The sequence below is a fragment of the Gymnoscopelus braueri genome (genome assembly GCF_963280865.1).
Source record: "Gymnoscopelus braueri genome assembly, chromosome: 3".
NCBI lineage: Eukaryota > Metazoa > Chordata > Actinopteri > Myctophiformes > Myctophidae > Gymnoscopelus > Gymnoscopelus braueri.
This window is the reverse complement of record NC_137612.1, coordinates 37,112,079-37,137,559: the sequence shown is the minus strand read 5'-3', so window position 1 is coordinate 37,137,559 and position 25,481 is coordinate 37,112,079. Positions and strand designations below refer to the sequence as shown.

The window sequence follows — 25,481 nt, the reverse complement described above, 5'->3', positions numbered from 1 at the left end:
CTTTGAATATATACATTTTTAACTGCCAAACGGCCAAATACATATGATTTTGGGTGGTCCTTGACATGAAAAGGTTTGAGAACCATTAATATTATAGCAACATAATATATATATATATATTTTTTAACTGTTAGGATTTAGAAGACATTTGTAGAATCCCCAGAAGCAAAGATTTGAGAAAACCTTTTCGCTTTAAAAAAATACATATATTCAAAGATTTTCAAAGATTTTCGAGAAAAATGTAATAAATAGCAGATCTACAAGCTCATAGCGTGGCACCGAGTGAACTTGTATATCTGCTATTTTTGAATAGCTCAAAGTATAAAATAGGTTATAGCTATAAAATTTAAAATGACACAGTATGCGTTCCCGTATTGAATGGGTTAACTGCAGTCCACTAGCTGTCAGTAGCTTTGACTCATGCCATTTGGCTTCCCCAGCTTAATCACTTAAACCCTACTATATATACTTCATTGACCATTGTCTCCCAGGGGTCTATACTTGGTCCGCTTCTTTTTTTCCCCCCTCTACACCAAATGCCTTTGTTGAAAATAGACGATCTGCTATTTTCGGCAAATGTTCGCCTATTTTTTGGGGTTCATGTTGCATATAGTATATAGCAACATAAATGTTTTGAAAACTTTTTAAGACGTATTTGAAGTTTTTCAGAAAACTTAGGACAGGATTTAGAAGGCGTTTTTAGAATCGGCCTCAGGTCTAAATGGATTAAGACATACCAAAAATTGTTCTACTACGATTTAAGTGGTTAACTGCAGTCCACTACATAGCTGTCAGTTGCTTAGACTCATGCCATTTGGCGCCCCCCCCCCCCCACCTAATTCATATCAGTGCAACGTAAAAAAAACGCATAGGATTTTACTGTGTAACTTTAACTCATGCCATTTGGCATCTCCACCTGAAGTTGGCCATATGCTTGCAAGAGGGCAACGGACAGAAGAATGAGCAGTGCGAAATTAATGTCGAGTGAAATCTTACAGTATGACATCAAAAACGCATGTGCAGCATTTTCGCTAGTTAATGAATAATTCCATATTGAATAACACCCCCCCCCAAAGGCTTTGAGAACCACAGTTTCTGACCGACAAGCTTCCTCTCTCTCTCAAGAGTCGATGTGTTTTCAAAAATGCACATTTGCAGAGCCGTAATACCTCAGGATTGCAGAGTTGAGAGGTGGATTAAGAGGTGGAATGTACAGTGGTTGTGACGGCACCAACTAAGCCAAGGACCGCAAGAACTCCATACGCCATCAGATATGAGGGGAGGGAGCTCCCTTCAGCATACTGTGCATCTTTATGACGCCGCTGTCGGGTGGAAACCTTGTATGTCCAAAACCGTTCCGTTTTTATTATAAAAAATATAAATGTAAGTAAAATAGTGAAAATAGCCGATCTACATGCAACGTGCTTTGAGCTTGTCGATCTGCTATTTCCACTACTTTTGTGCGACACCCTTGTATGACGAAGTAGGGCATTAATTTACGAAAAAACATAAGGTTAACATACAACATAACATACAAGGTTTCAGTCCAACAGCAGAGATTATTATGTTACAATAGCAGACCTAGAGAAAATAGCAGCTAAACACAAATCTGTCCAAAAAAGCCCGACCAGGTCCTGTGTATTTTACCCTGAAAATGATTTGTGCATTCCTGAGCTATAGTCAACTATATTTTTATATTTTGTACCCCTTTAGTGGCAGTATAAATAGATTTAAACCCTTGCTGTGGTAAACAAGTGACAGTACAGGTGAAGCATTGATAACAAGAGCATCCCTGGAAAGTGAGAATGCAGAGGAACCTGGGACTGGGAAACCATTCAGCACTTTTCCAGAGTTACAGTTAAAATGCCTTCATTTAAAGGTTGACACGTTGACACGTTGCGGCTACATGGTGACTCACTCACAAAGGCAATTTAACTGTAGCTCTGGAAGAGTGCCTTGGTTTTATGATTTATTATTATGATTTTTATGTTATTTATTGGGCTGTTCTGAGACATTTGATAGGTATATAGTGTAGGTGTGGACATTTCTTTATGGGTCACGAGGAACAATTAATTTTTTTATTGTTTTTAACGCTTATTATTTCAAAATATTTTCAAAAACCTTTAAAAAAAAAAAACTTTCAAAACCTTTAAAAAAAAAATCAAAATAATATACATAATATAATATATTATATTTTTTATATAATAATAATAATGAAAATAGCCAATCTGGAAACCACTGGTGTAGAGAGAGACACGCAGACAGTAGGGGAGTGACATTCAGCAAATGGTCTGGCCGGCTGGGAATTTAACTGGAGACAGGCTGTCAGGCATTAGAGCCCATGTGGTATGTGCCCTAACCATTTGTCTATCAGGTCACCCCAGGTTTCAGTTTTTCTAAGTTGATTATTTCACCAAAGAGCACCTTCGAGCTCCCCTCTTTTTACTGCATGGTTTACAGTGTATCCAGGCAGCGCTCCTCTCTCCCTTTGTTGTAGTCTACAGAGGAACCTGCGTTTGACAGCTTGTCAAGCTACTCTGTTTTTTTACAGATCTTTAAAATGATCCACTTACTGTATTTCTGTTTACAGTGCATTTTTCTCGGCGTGACATTATTGACCATGGCAGACACCCTGTGTTGTTGGAAGAACACTATGTCAGTGATGTGAAAACTTGCCTTTTCCTCCCATTAAGCTCAAGGTTGTCAGTTTCTTTCAGGTGCAACCGTTCTTACACCACTCACAACTCACTGCATAATTTCAAAAACACATGGCTGTCAATCAGGAAATACACTCTTTTCTTTATCCTTGGAAACTTTACCTTTTGGTGATGGACTTTTTTGTAGCTGTCAGCAGCAGGATTGTGTGACATCTCTGCATCTCTGTGTCTCTGTGTTCTGTCACAATGTGGGTCCGGATCTGTCTGCATGCTGCTATTAATGTTTAGCCACTTCCCCCAGGGGTCTAGCCTTGACTCCCTCCTTTTTTCAAAATATTTTGAAATAATACTTTTTTTAAATTGTAATCTAATGTAGCTACGCTCCAGTGTTAATTTCGTCGACTAAAACTATGACGAAAAATGTTTGTCGACTATCTTTTTTTCACTGATGAAAACTAAATAAAAACAAAGCTGTGATGACTAAAACTAAGACTAAACATATTGAACATATGACAGCGTCAACAAATAAAACCTAGACTAAAATGTTAGGGAGGGACTAGCGGAGAAGAGATCCAGTAGACAAGTCATTTTATGTTTTGTTGCGCTCTGAAAATAGCCGATCTACAAGCTCACAATGCGTCGCGCTGCGAGGCATTGTGAGCTTGTAGATCGGCTATTTTCAGCATCCAACCAAGTGTAAAATCAGGCATTACGACACCATCAAGGCCCGCCTAAATACATTTTTGTATAAAATCATAAATCATTAAATCTTATGATATTTAGTCGACCAAAACCAGACTAAAACCAAAACATTTCAGATGACGAATGATGAAAATATAACTAAAACTAAATGAAATTTTATTCAAAAGACTATGACTGAAACTATATCAAAATTTGCTGTCAACATTAACACTGCTACGCTCCTTGACTGACAGGCATAACCCAAGAGATGATCAACGAGACGCGGGCGTCAACAGAGAGGAGGATGCTGGGAGACATCCAGGAGCTGCTGAGAGAAGGAGATGAGGTCAACCAACAGGACTCCCTGGGAGCCACGCTGGTAAGACGGGTGACACCTTGACGTGTTTGTCTTTGTGTGCAGAAAAACTTCTCACACGCACACAGGGGCCAACTCTACCAACAGGCTTGCGCTTGCAAGATGGCATTCACCAAGGGGCCTAACTTGTCACACTTTTAAATGTGTGACATTTAAATGTGCATCTTTAATGTCCCGATAAATCCTGTTGGGAGAAGAGTGCTGCAGCAGTGTACCAGGCATGTTAAAAGTGCTGCTACAGTAGCTCTGTATGGGCAGACTTGGTTCCCAAACTTTTTGGCTCGAGATACCCAAAAGAGAATTTCCCCGGGGACCCAAACTAGTGAAAATAGCCAATCTACATGCTCGCAGATCTGCTATTTTCACTCCTTAATAGTTTGTATTTATTTATGGAATTTCTTTGGATTTTCTATGGATTTTCATTTTATTTTAATTTCTGAAAATGTGTGATTAATTCTTTTTGAAATAATAAAAATAAATTGTAGGAAACTAATAAAAAGAATAAGGGATATTTACTCACTACCCGTAGGCTATAAATGGGTCCATTACTCACAAATGGGTCCCGACCCAGTGTGTTTGGGAAATTAGGATGTTCGAGAGATGTTTGTGTGAACACAAATGTGTGCAGCACATTTATGTGTGTCACACTCACATGAAGAGCTACTGTACCAACTACCAGCATTCAGCACTGATCAACCATCTGCCCGATGAGTGATGAGCTCTATAACAGACCTCTCTCTGTCTAATCAAAGGCTCAGAGCACCTGCTCATATCAACCTGCGCTGCTTGATTTTATGCTGTATCCAACATGACGGCCGATCTACACCAGACTTTTCAAAGCGAGCGTATGCGTGGCGGGTAGAGCGCGTTTGTTTAGATCCAATTGATATCAATGATACCGGCTACACCAGGCGCGCGGATACGCGAGTCCCGCATACGCAGGCTTTAAAATAGGACTGGATCTAAAAGTGTGTGTGTGTGTGCGTATATGCGTGTGTGTGCGTGTGTGCGAAAATTCTCTGGTGTAGTTCTGGCGTGACAGCCATGTAAACAAAGACACCATGTCATTTACAGCTAAGCACTGCTCTCTAGTCTAGAATGTTTTTGAAAACATTTGAAGCTAGAGATAGACAATGCAGTAACCAAAAATGTATTCTATTTGATCAACACTTCCGAGGCGACGTGTCCGCCCAGAGCAACACTTTTCATTGCCATAAGCAAGGAAATACTTCATTTTGTTGTTAACTTTGGGCAATTTATTAATTTAGTCGTGTAATAAGCAGGATAATTGACGGTAGCCTGTCATTATTGATAAATCAATCTCTTCTGTCGGGATTTATTTATCAATAATGACCGGCTACCCGTCAATTATCCCTTGCACTTAATCCTACGGGCTGGGGCAGCACCTGTCAGCAGGGAGTGTTGGGCAGGAAGAGTAGGACGGAGGCTCTATGTCCTCCCGGTGGGGGCTCCTCACTGGCAGGTGTGTCAGTAGGATACAACAGCAATGGCAACACAAAAAATGTGTGTGGGGAGGAATCAATTGTCATAAAGACAAAATTTTGGAGAAAAAGGGGTACATAAAAAAACCTACTGTACAATATCCTGTGTGATGCTTGTTATGTTTACTTTACTAAAGCCAAACAAACAGAAATAGCTCAGTAGAATTAAAAGTAGAACGGTAAAACAACGGAAACGGGATTAGCTGGGGAAGGCAATAGTTCTGCAAAGCTTTAAAGAAAGATAAGATAAACCTTTATTGATCCCTGGAGAGAAATGCAGCTGTCATAGCAGTAACAGTAGTAAGAATGAAGCATAGTAGAGGTACAGGTAAGAGTAAGAGTCAAGAACCAAACCAAGATAAATAAGAATATAAAATAAAGATAAAACAAAAATATTGATCTTAGATACTGCATGGCCCTAGGTATCTGCACTTTATCTCTGAAAGATTGAACTTCTGCTACTTATCCATGAGCTTCATGTCCCTTCCTAGAAATGTAGTGGAGTCAAAAGTATATATAAATTAAATATTTCTATTTGAAATGTAGTGGAATGAAAGTCATCAGCTTGCGAAAAACTACAAAGTACAGTACTCAAATAAATGTACTTAAGTTACTGTCCACCACTGCAAATAGCCCATCTACAAGAAAATGGAGATGTTTGAAAATGTTTTGAGAACTTTCACCTGCATTATGTATATTACACCTATGTATATTATGTACAGTGTCAGCCTTTCATATCCAAACAGGGATGCCAGTAGAGGGTAATCTTCAATCAACCACAGTAAGCAATGTACAGTATAGCAGATCTTCATGAGTCTGTAAGCCTGAGTGAACGTCAGACGCCCGTCTGTTATGAAGTTACATGAGGTTAATCTCCTGTTCTACAGAGTGTTGCATTTAGTTGCTGTCGGGTGGAAACCTCGTATGTCCAAAACTATTACTTTTCAGGAGTCAAATTCAAAAATAGTAATTTTATTTTTTATTTATTAATACTGTACATTAGGAAAAAATATGGAGATAAGAGGTTTCTGCCTGATAGTGATTTGTTTCATTGATGTGGCTTACGGAGATCATTGCACCAAATAGAGCTGTGAGATTTTGTTAAATTTGGGATTAAATCCCAAGGGATTTAATCTCTTTTTCGTATTTTTGATGATTATACTGTACTCTTACTTTTGAATGTTTCATCTATGAGACATTTATGAGAACTGTATTTTTCTCTTGGTATTATAAAAGTCGGAGCCACCTTCTGTTGGATAATAAACAAACAGAAACAAACAGATGTTGGCATTCAGAGACATAAATCCATGGCTTATGCCGTGACATTTACAGTGCGCTTCTATTTTACCGTGGTGACACAGGGAAAGGTCACGGCCAAAATAAAAATCTGATTACAGGGATGTTGATTGTCAACATGTCACCAAAGAAGTCAGATGAAGTCAGGATGTGATTGCATATCTGACAGCACTGTACTGTTTCATTCAACAGTTCTGACAGATGGATGGATGGATGCATGGGTGGGTGGGTGGGGTGGTTGATTGATTGACAGTGGTGTAAAGTAAGTACTTTACTTAAGTACAATTTTGAGGAATTTTTATTTTACTGGAGTATTTCCAGTTTTCAGTACTTTTACTTCTACTCCACTACATCTCAGAGGCAAATATTGTACTTTTACTCCTCTACAACTATTTGACAATTTTAGTTACTTTTTTAGACTTTGATTATTATCGCAAAACACACTAACCACTTCAGCCCAATATATATTTCTGCCATTTGAAAGTAGCATTTGAAAATAGCAGATCTACAAGCTCACAATGCATCACATTGAGAGCTTGTAGATCTGCTATTTTCAAATTCTGTTAATAGCTAAGATCTTTGTTTTCTTATTTTTGATATAATGATAAAATAATGGTAAAAAAATTAAATTAAAATAGAAAACCTGTCAGTCCTCGCCATCTGCACTTGGGCAGACTGGAATAGCATAATGTATGCACTATTATACAGTAGATACGTAAGTATAATGTACAATCAAACACCAGTTATACAGCATACATCTACTGTCCATGAATATATACATTATATGTACCGACGCATCGAGCATCAATATGATTTGAGGTTGCTATATTATGTACAGTGTCAGCCAGCTACACACTACCGTGGGAATACAGATACAGTAGATACTGTACGTTCATTCTATAGTGAATTATAGTGAGCAATTGACACTCTATCATGGGTGAAACATTTACGGCAGTTAGCCTTAGCAGGCGTCTGATTATGATGCTAGTGTACGTCCCTGTAGTCTATGAGCAAAAGTGCCAGAGTGGGTGAGCAGTCAGTTAACCCATTAAGACCGGGAACGCATCTATGTCATTTTAGAGATCTGCTATTTTGAAAAATTGTGAAAATGTGTGCAAATCTTTGAATATATATATTTTTTAAGCGAACATTTTCACCTCAAATCTTTGCTTCTGGGTGTCCCTGGAACAAAATAATTTTAGATAGGGGTCTGCAGTCAAATACATGTCTAAAAATGTTTTCTAAATCCTAACAGTATGTTGCTATATCAGTGGTGGTCCAACTTTTCCATGTCAAGGACCACCCAAAATTATATGTATTTGGCCGCGGACCCCTATCTCAAAATATGTTGTTCCAGGGAACCCCAGAAGCACAGATCGGAGTAAAAAATGTTTGCTTCAAAACATATATATATATATTCAAAGATTTGCACAGATTTTCACGATAAAAAAAAATAGCACATCATAGCGCTGCGCTCTTGTATATCTGCTATTTTTTCACAGCCAAATAAATCTAAAATGACGCGGATGCTTTCCCTGTCTTACTGGCTTAATCCAAGGACAGAGCGGAACACATGGAGGCTTGGTTGGCAGATGCTGTGGATGTAAAAGACTGTTTTTTTCTTTCTTCATAAATTAATGCCCTACTTCGTCATACTACAGCGTCACACTAAAGTAGCAAAACTAGCTGTTGTGTTTTGAGCTTGTAGAAGGGCAATTTTGGCAATTTTTGAATTTGAATTCTGAAAAGTAACAGTTTTGGACATAAGAGGTTTCTTATGCAACGATAAGCAACAAACACTATGGTGCAAGGCATCAGATGATTAATTGCTCTAGTTTGTCAATGTATTTTTGTATCTGTCCCGATTCAAATTAACCAAACTAATACGAACTAAGCTTTTAAGTAATTCATGACCCTTCCTCGTGTTGGTTTTAATGTAGGCCTACAGTATACTGTACTGTATATGCAATATGCATGTGTACCGCACAAATGATAGAATACTTTTAAATAAGAAATAAGTAATATGCTATGGGTGGGAAAAAGAAATCCCAGAGGATGAAAAGCTCCTATAGACATTGTCGCTACTGTACTAGCCATAGGATGGACAGAACAGAATCATCTGAGATTAACTTTTGTACAACAGGGTTTTGCTGTTGTTATTACTGTATATGACAATAGTTGATTTTGTGCAGATCATTTTTCAGTTGAAAGACACCTCACACAGTGGTTTCTGTGTTGATTTGCAGGAAAAGGAGAAAAATGTTTTTTTTTCTAATTGTAATTGATTATAGAATCATGAATAAAGAATGTTAACCCATTCAATTCGGAAACGCATACTGTGTCATTTTAGATTTTTATAGCTATAACCATTATTTTATACTTTTGGCTATTCGAAAATAGCGGATCTACAAGCTCATAGCGCGGCACTGAGTGTCACTCTACGAGCTTATAGATCTGCTGTTTTTGGGATAAATCGTGCAAATCTTTGAATATATATATATTTTTTTAAAGCGAAAATTTTTTACTCAAATATTTGCTTCTGGGGATTCTACAAATGTCTTCTAAATCCTAAAAAAAAAATTTGGAAAAAACTTATGTTCCTATAGGACCAAGGACCACCCAAAATGATATGTATTTGTCCGCGGACCCCTCCATCTCAAAATATTTAGTTCCAGGGACCCCCAGAAGCAAATATTTGAGTTAAAAATGTATATATATTCATATATTTGCACACATTTTCATTTGTTCCCCCAAAATAAATAGCAGATATACAAGCTCATAGCGTGGCACCAAGTGCCGCGCTATGAGCTGGTTGATCTGCTATTTTTTTAGTAGCCAAAGAAATCTAAAATGACACAGAATGCGTTCCCGGATTGAACGGGTTGAAGATATGCAGTAGTGTAGCTGCTGGAAGGGCGAGCAGGGTTTGACAATCAATGCTTGCACAAACTCAAATAACACATTCAGGCAAAGGTTGAATTTGCACAAAAAAAGATCAAATGTTTTATAGCAGCATATCCCCAACTCTCATGTAGAGGGTCTGGCGAGTAGCAGTGTGAATCGTTTATATTCTCAGCAACCACAGGCGAGTCATAAAAAGCAGCCAGACACTAACACAGCCCTGCAGGAACAGATAAATCTCCCATTGGCCCACACATTTCTCTAAAAGGCCTCTTCGTCTTTGCACTTGAGATAAACAACAACATAAAGATCTGAAGTTCAAGGAGAGATGGAACAGCCGTGGTCGCGTTCAGAGAGCTTTCTGTGAAGTCTAGTTCATCTGCTTTCCAAACATTTTAGAGTGTTGCGCCATTAAGTGGTTTGGAGTTGGTCGTAAACACCATAGACCATCACAATGAAAGCTGTCAAAATGCTCCCGACACTTGACACTTTTGAACCACTCTAGACCTATTTTCATACTTGATCGCACGACAATGTCCCGCGGTGAGAATAGACGCTCGTGATGCGCCACATGAGCTTGTAGATCTTAACCCATGCAATCCGGGAAAGCATCTCTGTCCTTTTAGATTCTTCTGGCTATTCAAAAATAGTAGATATACAAGCTCATAGCGAGCTTGTAGATCTGCTATTTTAGAAAAATATCATATATTATATTATTATTATATATTATACTGTATACATATTTTTTAAATATATATTTTTACACATTTTTGCTTCTGGGGGTCCCTGGAACAAAATATTTTACAAATGTTCGCTTAAAAAAATATGTATTCAAAGATTTGCACAACTTTTCACGATTTTTCAAGAATAGCAGATCTACAAGCTCATAGCGTGGCACCTAGCCAAAGAAATTTAAAATGACAGAGATGCGTTCCCGGATTGAATAGGTTAAACCCCCACTCGAAACAATAACCTCCTTTTCGGCGTGGCGCGAAGCAACGCGTTTTTGAGCTTGTAGATCAGCTACTTTTGCTACTTTTAAATTTAAATCCTGAAATGTAACAGTTGTGGACATATATGAGGTTTCCACCCCGACAGAGACTAAAGGTATAGTGCACTATAAATAGAATGTATTATTATTATTATTAGATTGCTGTTTTTTGATTTTTTTGAATTTACAATGTGCTTTATGAAACAATATTACAGCAGTATTACTCTGTCGCTGGTAAAGAATCGTCACAGATTCTGATTGATCGCAGTGATCTTTTGCTTTCATTATTTTGATGTCACACAGATCACATAACAAACAGGGAGCCGTTTGTTTTGCGGTCTTTGGCAGCTCATGCCTCTTAATCCATTAAGACCGGGAACGCATCCGTGTCATTTTAAGATTTCTTTGGCTATTCAAAAATAGCAGATGTACAAGCTCATAGTGCGGCATGTGCGCTCATAGTGCGGCATGAGCTTGTAGATCTGCTATTTTTTTTTTATCATGGAAAATGTGTGCAAATCTTTGAATATATATATATGTTTTAAAGCGAACATTTTTAACTCTGATCTGTGCTTCTGGGGGGTCCCTGGAACAACATATTTTGAGATAGGGGTTCGCGGCTAAATACATATCATTTTGGGGGTCCTTGACATGGAAGATTTGGAGCACCACTGATATAGCAACATACTGTTAGGATTTAGAAAACCTTTTTAGACATGTATGTGGCCGCGGACCCCCATCTAAAAAAAAATTGTTCCAGGGACCCCCCCAGAAGCAAAGATTTGAGTTACAAATGCTCGCTTTCAAAAATATATATTCAAAGATTTGCAAAAATGTTTTTCAAAAATAGCCAAAGAAATTAAAATGACAAAGATGCGTTCCCGGATTGAATGGGTTAATAATAAAATGTAATTCAGTGAAAGGATTTGAAGGGGGGGCATGACGGGAAGTCACCCAATAGTCTATTAGCCAGGTAGCCCTGAAGTGTGCACTACACACAGCTTTTGTGTTATACGCGGTGATGCACAGGGATGTGATTTATCTATCGATGTTTTTTCTTCCATGTTTCTCCCGAGTTGATTTGCTCTGGAACACAGCACCCCCCCCCCCCCCATTCATTTCAAAAGGAGAGACGAGATTTATTGCGTTCCCCGATTCCATCTCTCTCACTGTCTTTGTGTCCCAGATGAAAATAAGATGCTTGTGTGTGTGTGTGTGTGTGTGTGTGTGTGTGTGCGTGTGCGTGTGTGTGTGTGCGCGTCACCCCGTGTCAGGCAGAAGCATTGTATCTCCATATTTCAACTTTGTATGTTTTTTTCCTGCAAATTAATGCCCTACGTTGTCATAGAAGAGTGTCACACAAAAGTTGTAAAAATGCAAAACATTTTGAGCTTGTTGTATATCGTCTTTTTTCACTACTTTTATGTAAAAAACACAAGAATAATAAAACGGGTACGGCTTTGGACATACAAGGTTTCCCCCCCGACAGCGACGATTTGATCCAGAGTAGGGTACACTGCATCTGCTTTCATACGCAAGCAGATTGACCTCATAAAGCATTCAAGCACTTTCCCTCTCCAGCCGTTGGAAATCTTACAATAGTAATTTCAGGCCATCTATTTTCAGACCATGCTGCTACAGCATTGTGCTCACTTGCCGGAGTTTGGACAGCTTAAAAATGCAGTGACGGAAGAACTACTCTGACTTTTTTTAAGTAAATGTAGCGATACCACAATGTAGAAATACTCAGTTACAAGTCCTGTATTACAAAATACATACGTGAGTAAAAGTACAAAAGTGTTGAGGCAAACCTCTAGTCATCTAAATCTGCAAAGTAAGCTGTTAACATAGTTGTAGTGGAGTAGAAGTATATAGTATCAAAAATGTAAATACTGGCGCTCGGTTGGCGCAGTGGCGCAGTGCCTTCCCCCCACTGCGGAGGCTGGGGGTTCGAATCCACCACGGTGCATCCGGTTTTGTCGAGCGTCTATACGAACACAATAGGCTTGTGTTCGGGGGAGGGAAGCCGGGCAGCGAGCGTGATATTTGTCACCCCACGTACTCCTACGGGCTGGGGCGGCACCTGTCAGCAGGGAGTGTTGGGCTGTAGGAGTAGGACGGTGGCTCTACGTCCTCCCAGTGGGGGCTCCTCACTGGCAGGCAGGTGAGCCAGGGCCGGACTGGGACCAAAATTCAGCCCTGGCATTTTGGTCATGCCAGGGCTGACCACACACAGGGCTGACCCCCCCCCCCCCCCCCCCCAGCCCAGCCCTGCACATGAACTCTGTAGCCGCACTGAGGCCCCTGCTGGAAAGCATCCCAGCCCAAACATTAACGTAACTAATAATTGGGCCGCGCGACCCGGAAATGACCGTAATAATCTGAAAACGGGAGCGAAAATACATTTCTTAAAAAAAAAAAATTAAAAAATTTGGCCCAGCGGACCACCGGGCATTTGCCCGGTACGCCAAATGGCCAGTCCGCCGCTGAGGTGAGCAAGTATACAACAGCAGTGACTACACACAGAAATGTGTGTGGGGAGGAAGCAATTGGCATAACGACTACATTGGGAAGGAAAAGGGGGTAAAATACCAAAATTGTATTCTTGAGTAAATGTGCTTAGTTGCTTTCCACAACTGTCTAAATGCTATGGAGATAGTGGCTGAATAACTCTGGGCTGTGGACCAGAATCCTCCATGTTCCATCCATGCTTTAAGCTAGCTTCAGCTCAGCTCTGACACTCTGCAGTGTCAACGTATCTGCAGGTGACATGCAGTTACTGTACAGTAGGTACAGTAGGTTAAAAAGTTTGTATGGCTAAAGCTAAGAAAACTAATTCAGCCAACAGCTTTCATTCTAGCTATGTCAGTGATTCTTGAAGTTTTTCATTTCAAGGACCGCCAGTTTGACATGCATTGGACCCCAATTTGATACAATTTGTGTTCATATAACAAAGACATTTGAGTGTACATTTGTGCAGACCCGTAAGGGTCCATCTGGTTCCTAACTATCAATCATTTAGCTCTGGATCCCCTGGAACCCCCTCAAGGACTCCTGGGCGTCCCCAGACCCCACTTTGTGAACCAGCGCACTATACTGATTTTATTTTATTTTATGTAAACCGTCCTTGGGTTTATGAAAGGCGCTATATAAATTCAAGCTTATTATTATTATTACTAGACCATACCCGTAGGGGGACATGAGCACCCAAAGTGTGCAGTTTGGCTTATGCGCTCTGAACAGACAGTTTATCAGGGATAGAAAGTGAGTTTGTAGTGTGTACACACGCGCACATCCCGTCGCCGCGTTGTGGAGGCACAGAACACACACAAACACCCGCGCATATACAGATGTAACAACAGGAGCCGTCCCCCGTCGCCAACACACACACGCACGAGCCGTCGCGCGAACACAAATGTACATTCTGTCTCCCCAACGTGCATGCGCACGTGCGTGTCCGCGCATACACGGCCGTGACCCTACCCGGTGAAGGGCAGGCGAAAGTAGTTGCAAACGTGGGGTTATTGTTTTCATAGACCTTGCTGCTTGTTTCTCGCGAGAAACCTGGCAACGTTACATCCCATTGTTTGACACATAAACGCTAATAATACGCTGAGATTTGAAATTGAGAAACGGGCTTCGCAGTTAACTCATTCACTGCCAGGCTTATTTCAAGCTTGTTGATCCATGTGCCACAGGCAGGAAAAATGGAAAAATTTGATTTTTTTCTCCGTTTACATTTTAACATTGAAGTGGATGGAGCATTAACTTTTTGAAAATCGTTTTCTCCTAGTTCCTTTGAGATAAAAATACAAAAAAAATGTGCCAACAAGCACAGTGATCATCAGACCATAGTTATTCTAGCTGCTGCAAGAACAAGTTGTACCAAAACAATAGCCATCAGGCCTACATTCTTCCTCACTGTCCATCCTGTACTGTACTGTACTGTACTGTACTGCAGTGGTTCTCAAAGTGGGGTCCGGGGACCCCCAGGGGTCCTTGTGGGGGTCCCAGGGGGTCCCCAGTCAAATGAGTTAATATAGCATCCCAATAATTGTAACCACTATTATTTCATACTTTGGCTATTCAAAAATAGCAGATATACAAGCTCACAGAGCGTCACTTCGTGTTGCGCTGTGAGCTTGTACATCTGCTATTTTTGAACAGCCAAAGTAAGTAAGACATTTTTTTATATATATTTTTTTTAACACAAATCTTTTTAACAGGGACCTCTTCTGGAGGTCCCTGTTAAAATGTGTACATAAAAGTGTACATAAAAAACGTTTGTGCTGTGTGTGTTGTAGCTCCACATCGCGGCGGCTAACGGCTACGTGCAGGCTGCTGAGCTGCTGCTGGAGGGGGGAGGACGCATGGACCTGAGGGACTCTGAGGGCTGGCAGCCCCTCCACGCCGCAGCCTGCTGGGGGCAGGTACAGTACCGTTATTACATCATCGCCTAATCGCAATTATTTGAGACAATCACTATTATTTTTGCCTCGTTTCCATGTTGAAAAATGTTCATACAAAATAATTGTGGAAATAGTAGATCTACAAGCTCACAACAACATTATTTATTTTGTTTATTGTTATCAGTCATGGTCGGGCATTTCTTTGTATATTTAAGTTATTTGTCATACCTGCCCTAGGCAATTTTTGTTTACAAAGCCTAAAGCCAAACACAATTAAATCGAAAATTGCATTTATTTGTATGACATTTAATCGTCAAGTAAAATTCTATGATCGTGACAGCCCTAGGGGCAGGTAACACACACACACACACACACACACACACACACACACACACACACACACACACACAAGTTTGTATAACAATACTTAAGTTGTGAGGACAATTTATGAATGCCATCTTTACACTTTCCCCCCCCCCAATTTTTTACCCTAAACCTAAAGCCGAGAATAGCATATCTACAAGTTCACAACGCGCCGCGTCTCACTGCTCTGCATTTACAGCTTGTAGATCGGCTATTTTCAGTGTGCGACACCGACACACACCTAAGTATAAATCAGACATAACTCCAACCGTAACCCCTAAACCTGACCTCTAAATGCCCCAGCCTTACACCTGACCTCTAAATGCCACATCCTAACACCAACCTGAAGTCCTAATTGTAAGCCTAACTAGAATTTGTGTTTTTCTTTTACTCTAAAACAACCATTTCTCTTGTGGGGGCCAGGAAAATGTCATCACAATATATATTTCTCACATTCTACTATACCAGGACATTTGACCCTCACAAGTATAGTAATACACACACACACACACACACACACACACACACACACACACACACACACACACACACACACACACACACACACACACTCCAGAGATACAATACAAGGACACAAATATTTACAAGATGCTGTAAAAAAAAGTACAGTCAGCAAATCCTGGACAAATACCCAAACACCCCTCAGGGCTATAAGTGACAGCATCTTCACTTTCTCTCTCTCTCTCACACACACACACACACACACACACACACACACACACACACACACACACACACACACACACACACACACACACACACACACACACACACACACACAGATTGCACACTTAACACGCACACACACAAGGGTAGTTAGGCATTCACACACATACAGTAGATACTAGAAAAGCACTCCCATATGCTTGTGAATACATGCACGTTCACTCTCTGTCACATACACGCACGCACGCACACACACATGAAAGATACAGGTAAACAAAGCATACTGTACTTTAATGCTGAGAAAAACACAGAAGGTGCTCAGTAGAGATAAAACATGTACTGTAGACTGATGGTGCTTCTAGAATCAATCAGTCACAATTAGTTACAATTAACACCCCCCCAAAAAACACAATTAACTCAGTCACAAGTAACTAATTGTGACTGATTGACTTTGCGCCTGCATGTCTCACGTGATTCGACACTATGTATGGACTTGTGTGTTTGTTAGTGTCATACTTGCCCTGATGAAGACCAGCGCGGTCCAAACATGTTGGCTTTTTAACCTTTGTAATAGACAATGACCTCTGTGTCCTTTTAGATTTGAGATAAAAAGCATTATTTTATACTTTGTCCCTGGAACAAAACATTTTGAGATGGGGGTTGGCAGCCAAATGCATATAATTGTGGGGGTCCTTGACATGAAAACGTTTGAGCACCACTGATATATAGCAACATAAGTGTTTCAGAAAACTGTTTTAGAAGACATTTGTAGAATCGGCCTCAGGTCTAAATGGGTTAAAGTACTGATTGTACGTCCTTTTTTGAGTGTTCGGATCTTTTCTCCTTTGTTTCATACGTTGATGCTGTTCCATTGCAGATGCATGTGGCAGAGCTGCTGGTCTCTCATGGAGCCAGTCTCAATGCCAAGACCTTCCTAGAGGAGACCCCCATTGGTAGGTTTTACCTCACAACACACTCCCACCAAGCACACAGTACGAGTACATTTACTTTGAGTATCAGTACTTTACTTGAGTATTTGAGTTTTTGCATACTCATGGCTTTCACTCCACAACATTTCAAAGACAAATATTGTGCTTTTGACTCCATTACATTCCTAGGAAGGGAAAAGGTCAATTGGGAATTAACCACTATTAAGCCCTATTTCAAATAGTGAAAGTGGCTGATATAAAAGCTCAGTAGATCTGATATTTTCACTGTTTATATATTTCTTTAAATGTCTGGAAAATCTTCGAATGTTTTTGTAGATGTTAATGCAGCAATGCATTGATACTAAAAAGAAAATGTACTATGTAATTTGTACTTTTTTCTTTTCTTTTTTTATAAGCATGTACTTTTGAATTCTTTGCTCATGTAGGCCTATTTATAAAAGCATGTACTCCAGTACTTTAACTAAAGTACAAATTTGACAGCGCATTCTTCACTTTTTTAGTCATATTGACCGTGAGTCTCTTTACTTTTACTGGCAGTGGGGTTGAGTACTATGTCCACCACCCACTGCACTCAGCCAATAGAATATTGGAACACTGTCTTCTCCAGGTGTCAGGTCTAATGCGTTTAGTTGTAGGTGCAATAGTTTGGCTAACCAATCACATTAATCTGATGTGATGTTAGTTTTGTTCAATTAGCATATCTGTCTACTTCTGTCAGATGGTATAATGTTATAATGTAATACTATGTCAGCATGGGGCGGGCCATAGCTGAGTGGGTAAGAGGCCGCCTAGGAAACCCTAGTAGATTGTAGATGGCTATTTTCACTATTACCGCACAACAACAAACCAAAAAAAACTAGCACTAAAACTAACAAAGTTTAACTAAACTAAAACTAAGCCTTAATCAAATCTAAACTAGCAAAACCACTTCCAAAACTAAATTAACTAAATTGAAAACATAAAGTAAAAACGAAAGAAAAACTGAAAGGTATTGGAAAAATGCTAAATTACAATAACCTTGCTTCACACCCTGCTTTTAGATCTGTGTGAGGATGAGGAGTTCAGAGCCATCCTGCTGGACCTCAAACACAAGCATGACATCATCATGAAGTCACAACTCAAACACAAGACCTCACTGTGCAGGCGAACGTCCAGCGCAGGCAGCCGTGGGTAGGTACTGCCATCTGGTGGTGGCTTTGTGCTACTACAAGTTTGAGTGTTTGAGTGTAAAGAAAGTATACGTTTTTGTGTAAGCTGTCAGAAACTGGCTAGAAAATTTGATAAAACAATGAGGCCACATTTTAAAAGTTCCAAGCAACAGTTGAGTTAAATTAATTAAACACAGCATTGAATTATGGGGTATCTAAGTCAGTACATACAAAAATAAATAGTTGTAGAGGACAGCTAAATCTGAGGGAAAAGGCATTTTCAAACAATGGTAGTCAAGTCACTTAATTTGTAAAGCACATTTGAACTCTACTAAAGGTGACCAAATTACATGATATTCCACTATTTAAGACCAATTTGCCAAATGACTCCTTGCACCGTGCAACTCCTGGCTAAGCAGCGCATTGCAACATGTTGTGAGCTTCTAGATCGGCTATTTTCAGTGAAGAAAAAGTAGGGCACCAAGTATAGACCCCTGGGGGACACAAGTCATTGTCTATTCAAAGCTTCACCATATACGGTACATACACATAGACCATTCCATGAATAGTTATACTTTATTTCACCTTTGTTTACATTTTATTCAGCCATTAACATTTTACCCTTTATCAAACCATGAACGTTTGAACTTCGCCCATCAATTAATATTTTCTCCAGTAACTTTATTCGGATAAACTTTTCAAATCAATCCGTGTTTGACATTTTTAAACAGTGAGTCATATTCAATGGGCTTAAAACATGTCAGAACCTGTCCACAACCATGGAGGCTTGGGGTTCGAATACACCGCGGTCCGCGGTGCATGTGGTTTGGCCAAGCATCTATGGCATGCTAACACTATTGGCCTGTGTTCGGGGGAGGGTGACCTTTGTCCTACGGGCTGGGGGAAGAGCCTGTCACTCAGTGAGGAGTAGGACGAAGGCTCTACGTCCTCTTGGTGGGGGATCCTCACTGGCAGGTGAGCCAGTTGGGTACAACAACAGTGGCAACACAGAAATGTGTTGAAATTGGTATAGTGAATAAATTGGGAGGAATAAGAGGAAAACGATACTTGGCTACTTTAAATAAAATATATAAAAAATAAAGCAGAGGAGTAAATGCAGAGACATTGTGTACAAATTGTATATCCTGCACGACAGCAGCAGAGTTGTATCTTCTCTTTTTCCTGTGCTAATGTCACATGAATTTCAGAGCTAAATGAGCAAAAAAAACAACCACCAAAAAAGAGTTATTAGCATTAGTAACAAATACATACATTTGGTGGGTTTGTGGGTGCAGTCTGGCATGTGCCATGTGAGCCCCTGCTGTGAGGACAGGTGTCTGTCTGTTTTGGGTTATTTGTGCCTGTCTGTTTGGCCTATTCACAGCCCTGAGAGCCTGAGACCATATGAGAAGAGCGGGTTACATATAGAAGCTTTGAGTCCACTATGGCCCTACTTGTACTTACAGTACAAGTATAACAAGGGCCTGTCCACCAAACAGACCTTGTCTTTCTATACTCCTCCTCTTCACTCTCAAGAGTTGTATAAATATGCTGTGTAAAATGTGTTTTGGAGACATTGTCCGCCTCGCACGCTGTTCAGGCGACTGTCTCTAGGAGCTCCTATAAAAAAAAAGAATGACTTTACCGACATTATTGTAAGTTATAATAAGATTTATACGACAGATTTAACATTTGTTACTTGTTGCGGGAACTAGGGCTGGGCAATTTAACCAAAATGCATTGAAACCGACATTTTGAACCGATAAACTAGCTCATGTAGGTTAATCGAATAATCGAGAAGCTGTTTTTTATCTAATTCTTTTTATTTCTTATACCGAATCGACATGAAAAAAATCTAATAGATTTTTTTATAATTGACTAAATCGATTAGTCTGATTAACCACTAAACCCTGTATTATATACTTCTTTGTACAATGGCGGCTTATAAAAATAGGGAAAATAGCCAATAGTCGTGTGTTGTGAGCATGTAGATCCGCTTTTTTCACTATTTATCTTAAATAATCGTTCATTAATCGTAATTGAGGCAAAGATTTGGCATAACCAAGTTTGACATAACCATGATATTGATTTGAAGTCATACTGTATCATCCAGCCCCAGCGTGAACCATATGTGTTTGTTGATCCCAGGAAAGTGGTGCGGCGAGCCAGCCTGTCCGACAGGCACAACCTGTGTCGCAAGGAGTACGAGACAGAGGCCATCGTGTGGAGAGGAGGGAGGGAGGAGGAGGAGAGAGAGAAGGAGTCTGACCAGGAGAACAGCCAAGTGGTGAATGTGAGTCTGATTACAAGGATTCATTCATACCTACTGGCACACTTGAATAACAGGCATTAAAGGCCTAGTACAAAACTATATATATATATATATATATATATATATATATATATATATATATATATATATATATATATATATATATATATATATATATATATATATATATATATATATATATATATATATATATATATAAAAATAATTTCCCTCTATAACGGTAGTCATCAGCCACTGGAGTAGTGTGGTGTTGTTTACCTGCAGAATCTCACTGCCCTCTCGCTGAAACAAATGATTTATTATTTTGTTATGTAAACACTGGCCAAAGTTACATACGCTTGTGTTATATTGTTTTGGTAGATTTATTATTGTGTGCGTACAGTATGTTATAGATGTTATGGATGTATCTTACAGATGTTACAAGCGTCCATCAACATATGTCAGCCGACAACTGAAATCAGGCCGCTGCATCTAGAGGCCTGCATTATCATCATAATACTTAACTTATTCATGTCCTTCACACCTACAGGTCAAGCCAGTAGTGGCTGTAGCCGTGCCAGACAAACTGGCGCCGCCCACCATCCTGAAGGACACCGTTAGCAAACAGAACGGCCTCATCTCCACCGCCACCTCCGCGCCCCCACAGCCGCCCCCCAACGGCAACGCTCCGTCCTCCGACAACAACAGCGCTGCGGCGGTCATCACCAGCCAGCCCGCCGGCGACGAGCCCTGGCCCCGGGAGCGTGCTCAGACGCTGTCTGAGCTCAAAAAGCAGCGTTCCGCCGCCAAGCTGCTGAATCACCCGCTGTTCAACGGTCACCTCGGTAACGGCTCCGCGGACCCGCTGTCCGCCGACACGAAGCCCTCCCCTGAGGACCCGCGCATGCCTCTGGTCTCGTCCAATGGCAGCGCGGTTTACTACACGCCGGCCAGCGGCGACCCGCCCATCCTCAGACTGAAGCAGCCCGTGGAGGAGGACCAGCCCAAGGGACACGCCTGCTGCTGCGTGTCGTAGCGACCGCGGTTCGGGTCATTTGACTGTTTAATGGAACAGGAAGTGATCGCACAGGAGGCGAGGCGGAGTTACTGAAGGAGGGAGGGAAGGAAGGAGGTCCCAGAATGCACTAGACGTGGGAATGGGACCAGTCTGAAGGAAGTTTTGTTCCTGTCCCAGTACGTGAACTGTGACCCCCAACCACCACCACACCCACACTCCTCGCACCCCTATACTCCTGGCCTGAAACGAATGGAGACCTGACCTTTTTAAATTGGACCGGTCCCATCACCACTGTGGCTGTTTTGCTTGATCAAATCAAAACAGGAAAGGAGCCGATTCCTGTCCTTAAAACACTGTACCTCCTTTCCTAAACGTCATCCTGGACAAGGAGATAGGAGCCCGTTGCTGGTCCATGCGGTCCTGTGGTCCATGTGTAAGAGGAAAGCACAGATGCTTGTTCCTGTACCTGTTGAACCGGACTCTGCCATCTAATGCCTGTTGAAACTGGAGGCCTTTCACTCCAAAATACTGGCCCGTGTTTAAGTGCTGTCGAGAAAAAGAAAGGAACGTGGTACAACCTTTACAGGAAAGACAGAGGGAAGGAGAGGGGAACATGGGAGTATTTTCCTGTCCCCACAGATCCTGTGCGCCTTATGCCTGATTTATACTTGGTTGCGTGCTGTGTCATGCACCAAAAATAGCCGATCTACAAGCTCACGTCCTAGCTCGGCTATTTTTGAAGCGTGACACTGGTACACAACTAAGCTATGAATCAGGCCTTATGGGATGATGCAAGATATTTGGAATGAAAGTTGTGAGACTGTCTGCGCTACCCTGGTGGAAGGAATCAGAGGGCAACTCTTTTACCCTACAAATGGATGGTGTTTTTTTCTCCCTCCACATTAGTCCATGTTCTCTAACACCCTTTCTATTAGGACGGTCGCATTGATGTCAAACAACGTTCTACAGCCTTTACATGGTCTTACGCCACGAACAGGCTAAGAGGCCGTCATAGAAGGATCAGGGTGGACTGTGTGTTGTACTGTAACTTATCAAAAATGTGGCAAAACGTAGCAAAACAGAGATGAGCGAGTGACGTCTCTCCTGAAGTATTCTCTATGAAATGAAATGAAATGCTGCCTGTCTGAATAAAGGGAAGGAATGCCATAGAACAGTGTTAAAATATCCCACAAGTGTTGTGCTCCCACAAAAGACTTAACCACTTTGACTCTGGCATCCCTGTGCGGGGCATGTCATTATAGGCGAAAATGTTCAAACATTTTCAATTTATTTTATATTTTTTTCAGTTTTATGTCCTGAAAATAGCAGATCTAGAGGCTCACAACGCTTGTGTCGTAAGCTTATGGATAATCTATTTGGAAAACAAAGTTGAAAATTTTAAAATAATAATAGTTGAACATTTTTAAAGATTATCTGACATTTTCAAAAAAAGGAAATAGGGCATAAGTGGTTTTAAGCTAGCAAAGAATACAATGCTGCACTAGTGTTTTGAAACTGTAACTTTAACGTCCACCTGTCGACTATATCTCACCCCTCACCGTCTTCCGTGTTCATGCCCAATCGTACACGCCAAATCCACTTTGTGCTTACCCCACGATAGATGATTTAAGCAAAGCATTGTTTGAGAATATTGTACAGCTTTAGTAGTTCTTATTTAAAAAATAATGTAAGAAGAAACGTTATGATTGGTATAAAGTTGAGTGTATTTATTATTTGTGTGAGCTGTGGAGAGCGAATGCAATAACAGATGAGCTGGTGTGACTTCCAGCTAAGCACCTTGTAGGGCAGAAATTATAAATGTTAACATTCAGCTGTGGAAAAAGAGGCTGGGGGGGTTATTGAGTGCTTACTGTATCTAGATGTTGTTAAGAGACACAAAAATAATCCATTGTATGTGGGTGGATAGCTCAGACAGATATATTGCAAAGAATTTTGGCCATTTTGTGGCCTTTTTTCCTGTCACTGTCCCTGTTTGGTAAACAGAAATTGTTAGTGAGTAATGTCTGAATTACTGTAAAGTATTACTGTAACCATTAACAGTGAGAATTCTACACATACACGTCGACTATGTGCTTGAGTACTAAGGCTTGATTTATACTTCTGCGCTGGGTGTCGCACACAAATAGCCCACAAGTGGGCTTGTAGATCGGCTATTTTTGGTCTACAACACCCATAACTGGGTATAAATCAGGCATAACCCAAGCAAGAGCAGTCTGACGCTTGTCCTGCAGTTTGTATGCAACAGGTAGGTCTTGAATAGGTCTTGAAACGGGAAGTAGTTTAGTACGCAATCTATTAACAGTTCTTCTAATCTCTCTGCGAGTGCCAAAGAGTCTTCCATGATACAAAAATAGAACAAGTTTGAACATTTAGAACGTGTGGAGAAGGCTTTTTCTTTGTACATTCGTTGTGAGTTGTTGGTTCGGGTTAGTGGCCATTTCCCTAATGCCTGGTGTATCCCTCTATGCCACTACCGCCTCATCCCCTATTGTACAGTGTCAAATACATGTACAGACGTTTGTAAATATGTTTGTATTGTTAGCCCTTTACCCGTTTCCTATGAACTGCATTTCCAGGTTTTTGTTGTTACTATTGTGGCATTGTACTGTGGTTATTCATTTAGGAATATGAAAAACAAATAGCCATTATGTTGACCAATATGAAAAGATTTGCAGTTATCGGGGGATGCTGTGAGTCTGTAAAAATGCTCCTTCAGTAGTGCTATTGTCTACTCTAGAAACTGTCAGGAAAGTCAAGTAGCCTACTCCAATATGTCACTGTTACAACTACATTTTTTCCCCTCACTGTTACAATAGACCAAGTTTGCTGTTGATTCCGAATCATTGTGGGGGATTTTTTTCCAAAATTCAAATTGATTTTTGAAACGATTTTTTAAAGAGCTAGTATATTGTAAAACTTAAATGATCTACAATATTTCTTCCCTTTTAGTGTGGTTGTTGAGTCAAATTAATTTAATTTAATTCACTTAAGGCCATCAATTAATTTTGATTGAAATTCAGGTTCTACTTCCCACTTTGGGTCAATTCATTCAAATCAATTCAGATTGATGTTCAAATGCATTTAATAGAGTTTAACCATAGAAATCGGTCAACACTGACACATTTGAGGCAGACAGCAAAAGGGCAGCCATGAGTGTAAAATGAAGAGCAAGTAGTATTATGAAGGATTTGTCAGGGCTTGTGTCTGAATGCAGGCCTCACTGTCAACAAGTATGAATATTTAAAAAATGAACTACTGATTTTGTAATTACTGGAAAATACTGATGGTTGCATTAACATATTTTGAATAAATTGTATATTTTGAGCATTTTATATAGTCTTTACTGAATTTGCAAGGCTGTGTCTTAACCGAAGAAGGACCACCATCTTTTGCAAAAACACATTTGTGTTTAGAGCAGTGGTTCTCAAAGTGGGGTCCAGGGACCCTCAGGCTTCCTTGAGGGGTCCAAATGGACTTAAGTCTGTAACTCTGAGAGTGTATAACTCAGCGTTATAGGGGTCCTTGAAATTAAAAGGTTTGAGAACCACTGGTTTAGACTAGAGTCAAGAGATGACTTGAATGTACTACTTTATCCAGAGCCAGTAATGAATGCAGACTGGGCATACTACTGTATTTCTATTACTATCCTGAGAGTGTTTGTTTCTAACTTGGGCAAATATTTCATTGGTTTCAAATGTTTTTTCAAGTAGTTAAAATGCACATAATTAACCTTGCAGGAGAGGCGACCCAGTCTTCAAAGACACATCTCATGCAGGTTAATATAATTCAAGTGTTTGTTCCACTGTTTGTGTTTTCATTTAAAAATGTATTCACTTTCCATTGAGTGCCGGCCTGGCATACTGTATAAGCAGCCGTCTGAGATGGACACATCACTGGGGGGAAAGGAAACAATCCAGGGGCTCTTTGTTATTTTCGGACATATTTTAAATGTATTCAGTTGCTCTTTTACTTACTGCAAGTCCGAACTACTTAATACATGCATGTCACATTCACATAAATGGTGCAGTTTACTAATGTGCACTCCTTCTGCCCTTCAGTACGCAGCTGTCTAGGCCTTGCTTCACCCAGTAATTTGCATATTTTTTCTCTCTCTCTCTCTCTCTCTCTCTCTCTCTCTCTCTCTCTCTCTGTCCCTCTGTCTGTCCCTCTCTGTCAGGGTTCTCTCTCTGAACTTCCTCTCACTTGCTC

The 25,481-nt window shown here is 40.3% G+C and overlaps 1 protein-coding gene across 1 annotated transcript in view; it reads left to right on the top strand.

The window, feature by feature from the left end:
• ppp1r16b (protein phosphatase 1, regulatory subunit 16B) overlaps positions 1-24,599 on the top strand; it is a 147,574-nt gene extending 122,975 nt beyond the window's left edge. The window contains exons 6-11 of the mRNA XM_080424405.1: positions 3,593-3,717; positions 14,709-14,834; positions 16,741-16,816; positions 17,854-17,983; positions 20,110-20,254; positions 20,784-24,599. Coding sequence (XP_080280531.1) covers positions 3,593-3,717; positions 14,709-14,834; positions 16,741-16,816; positions 17,854-17,983; positions 20,110-20,254; positions 20,784-21,269 — 1,088 coding nt within the window. The 3' untranslated portion in view covers positions 21,270-24,599. The remainder of the gene's footprint in view (positions 1-3,592; positions 3,718-14,708; positions 14,835-16,740; positions 16,817-17,853; positions 17,984-20,109; positions 20,255-20,783) is intronic.
• Positions 24,600-25,481: the final 882 nt, after the last annotated feature.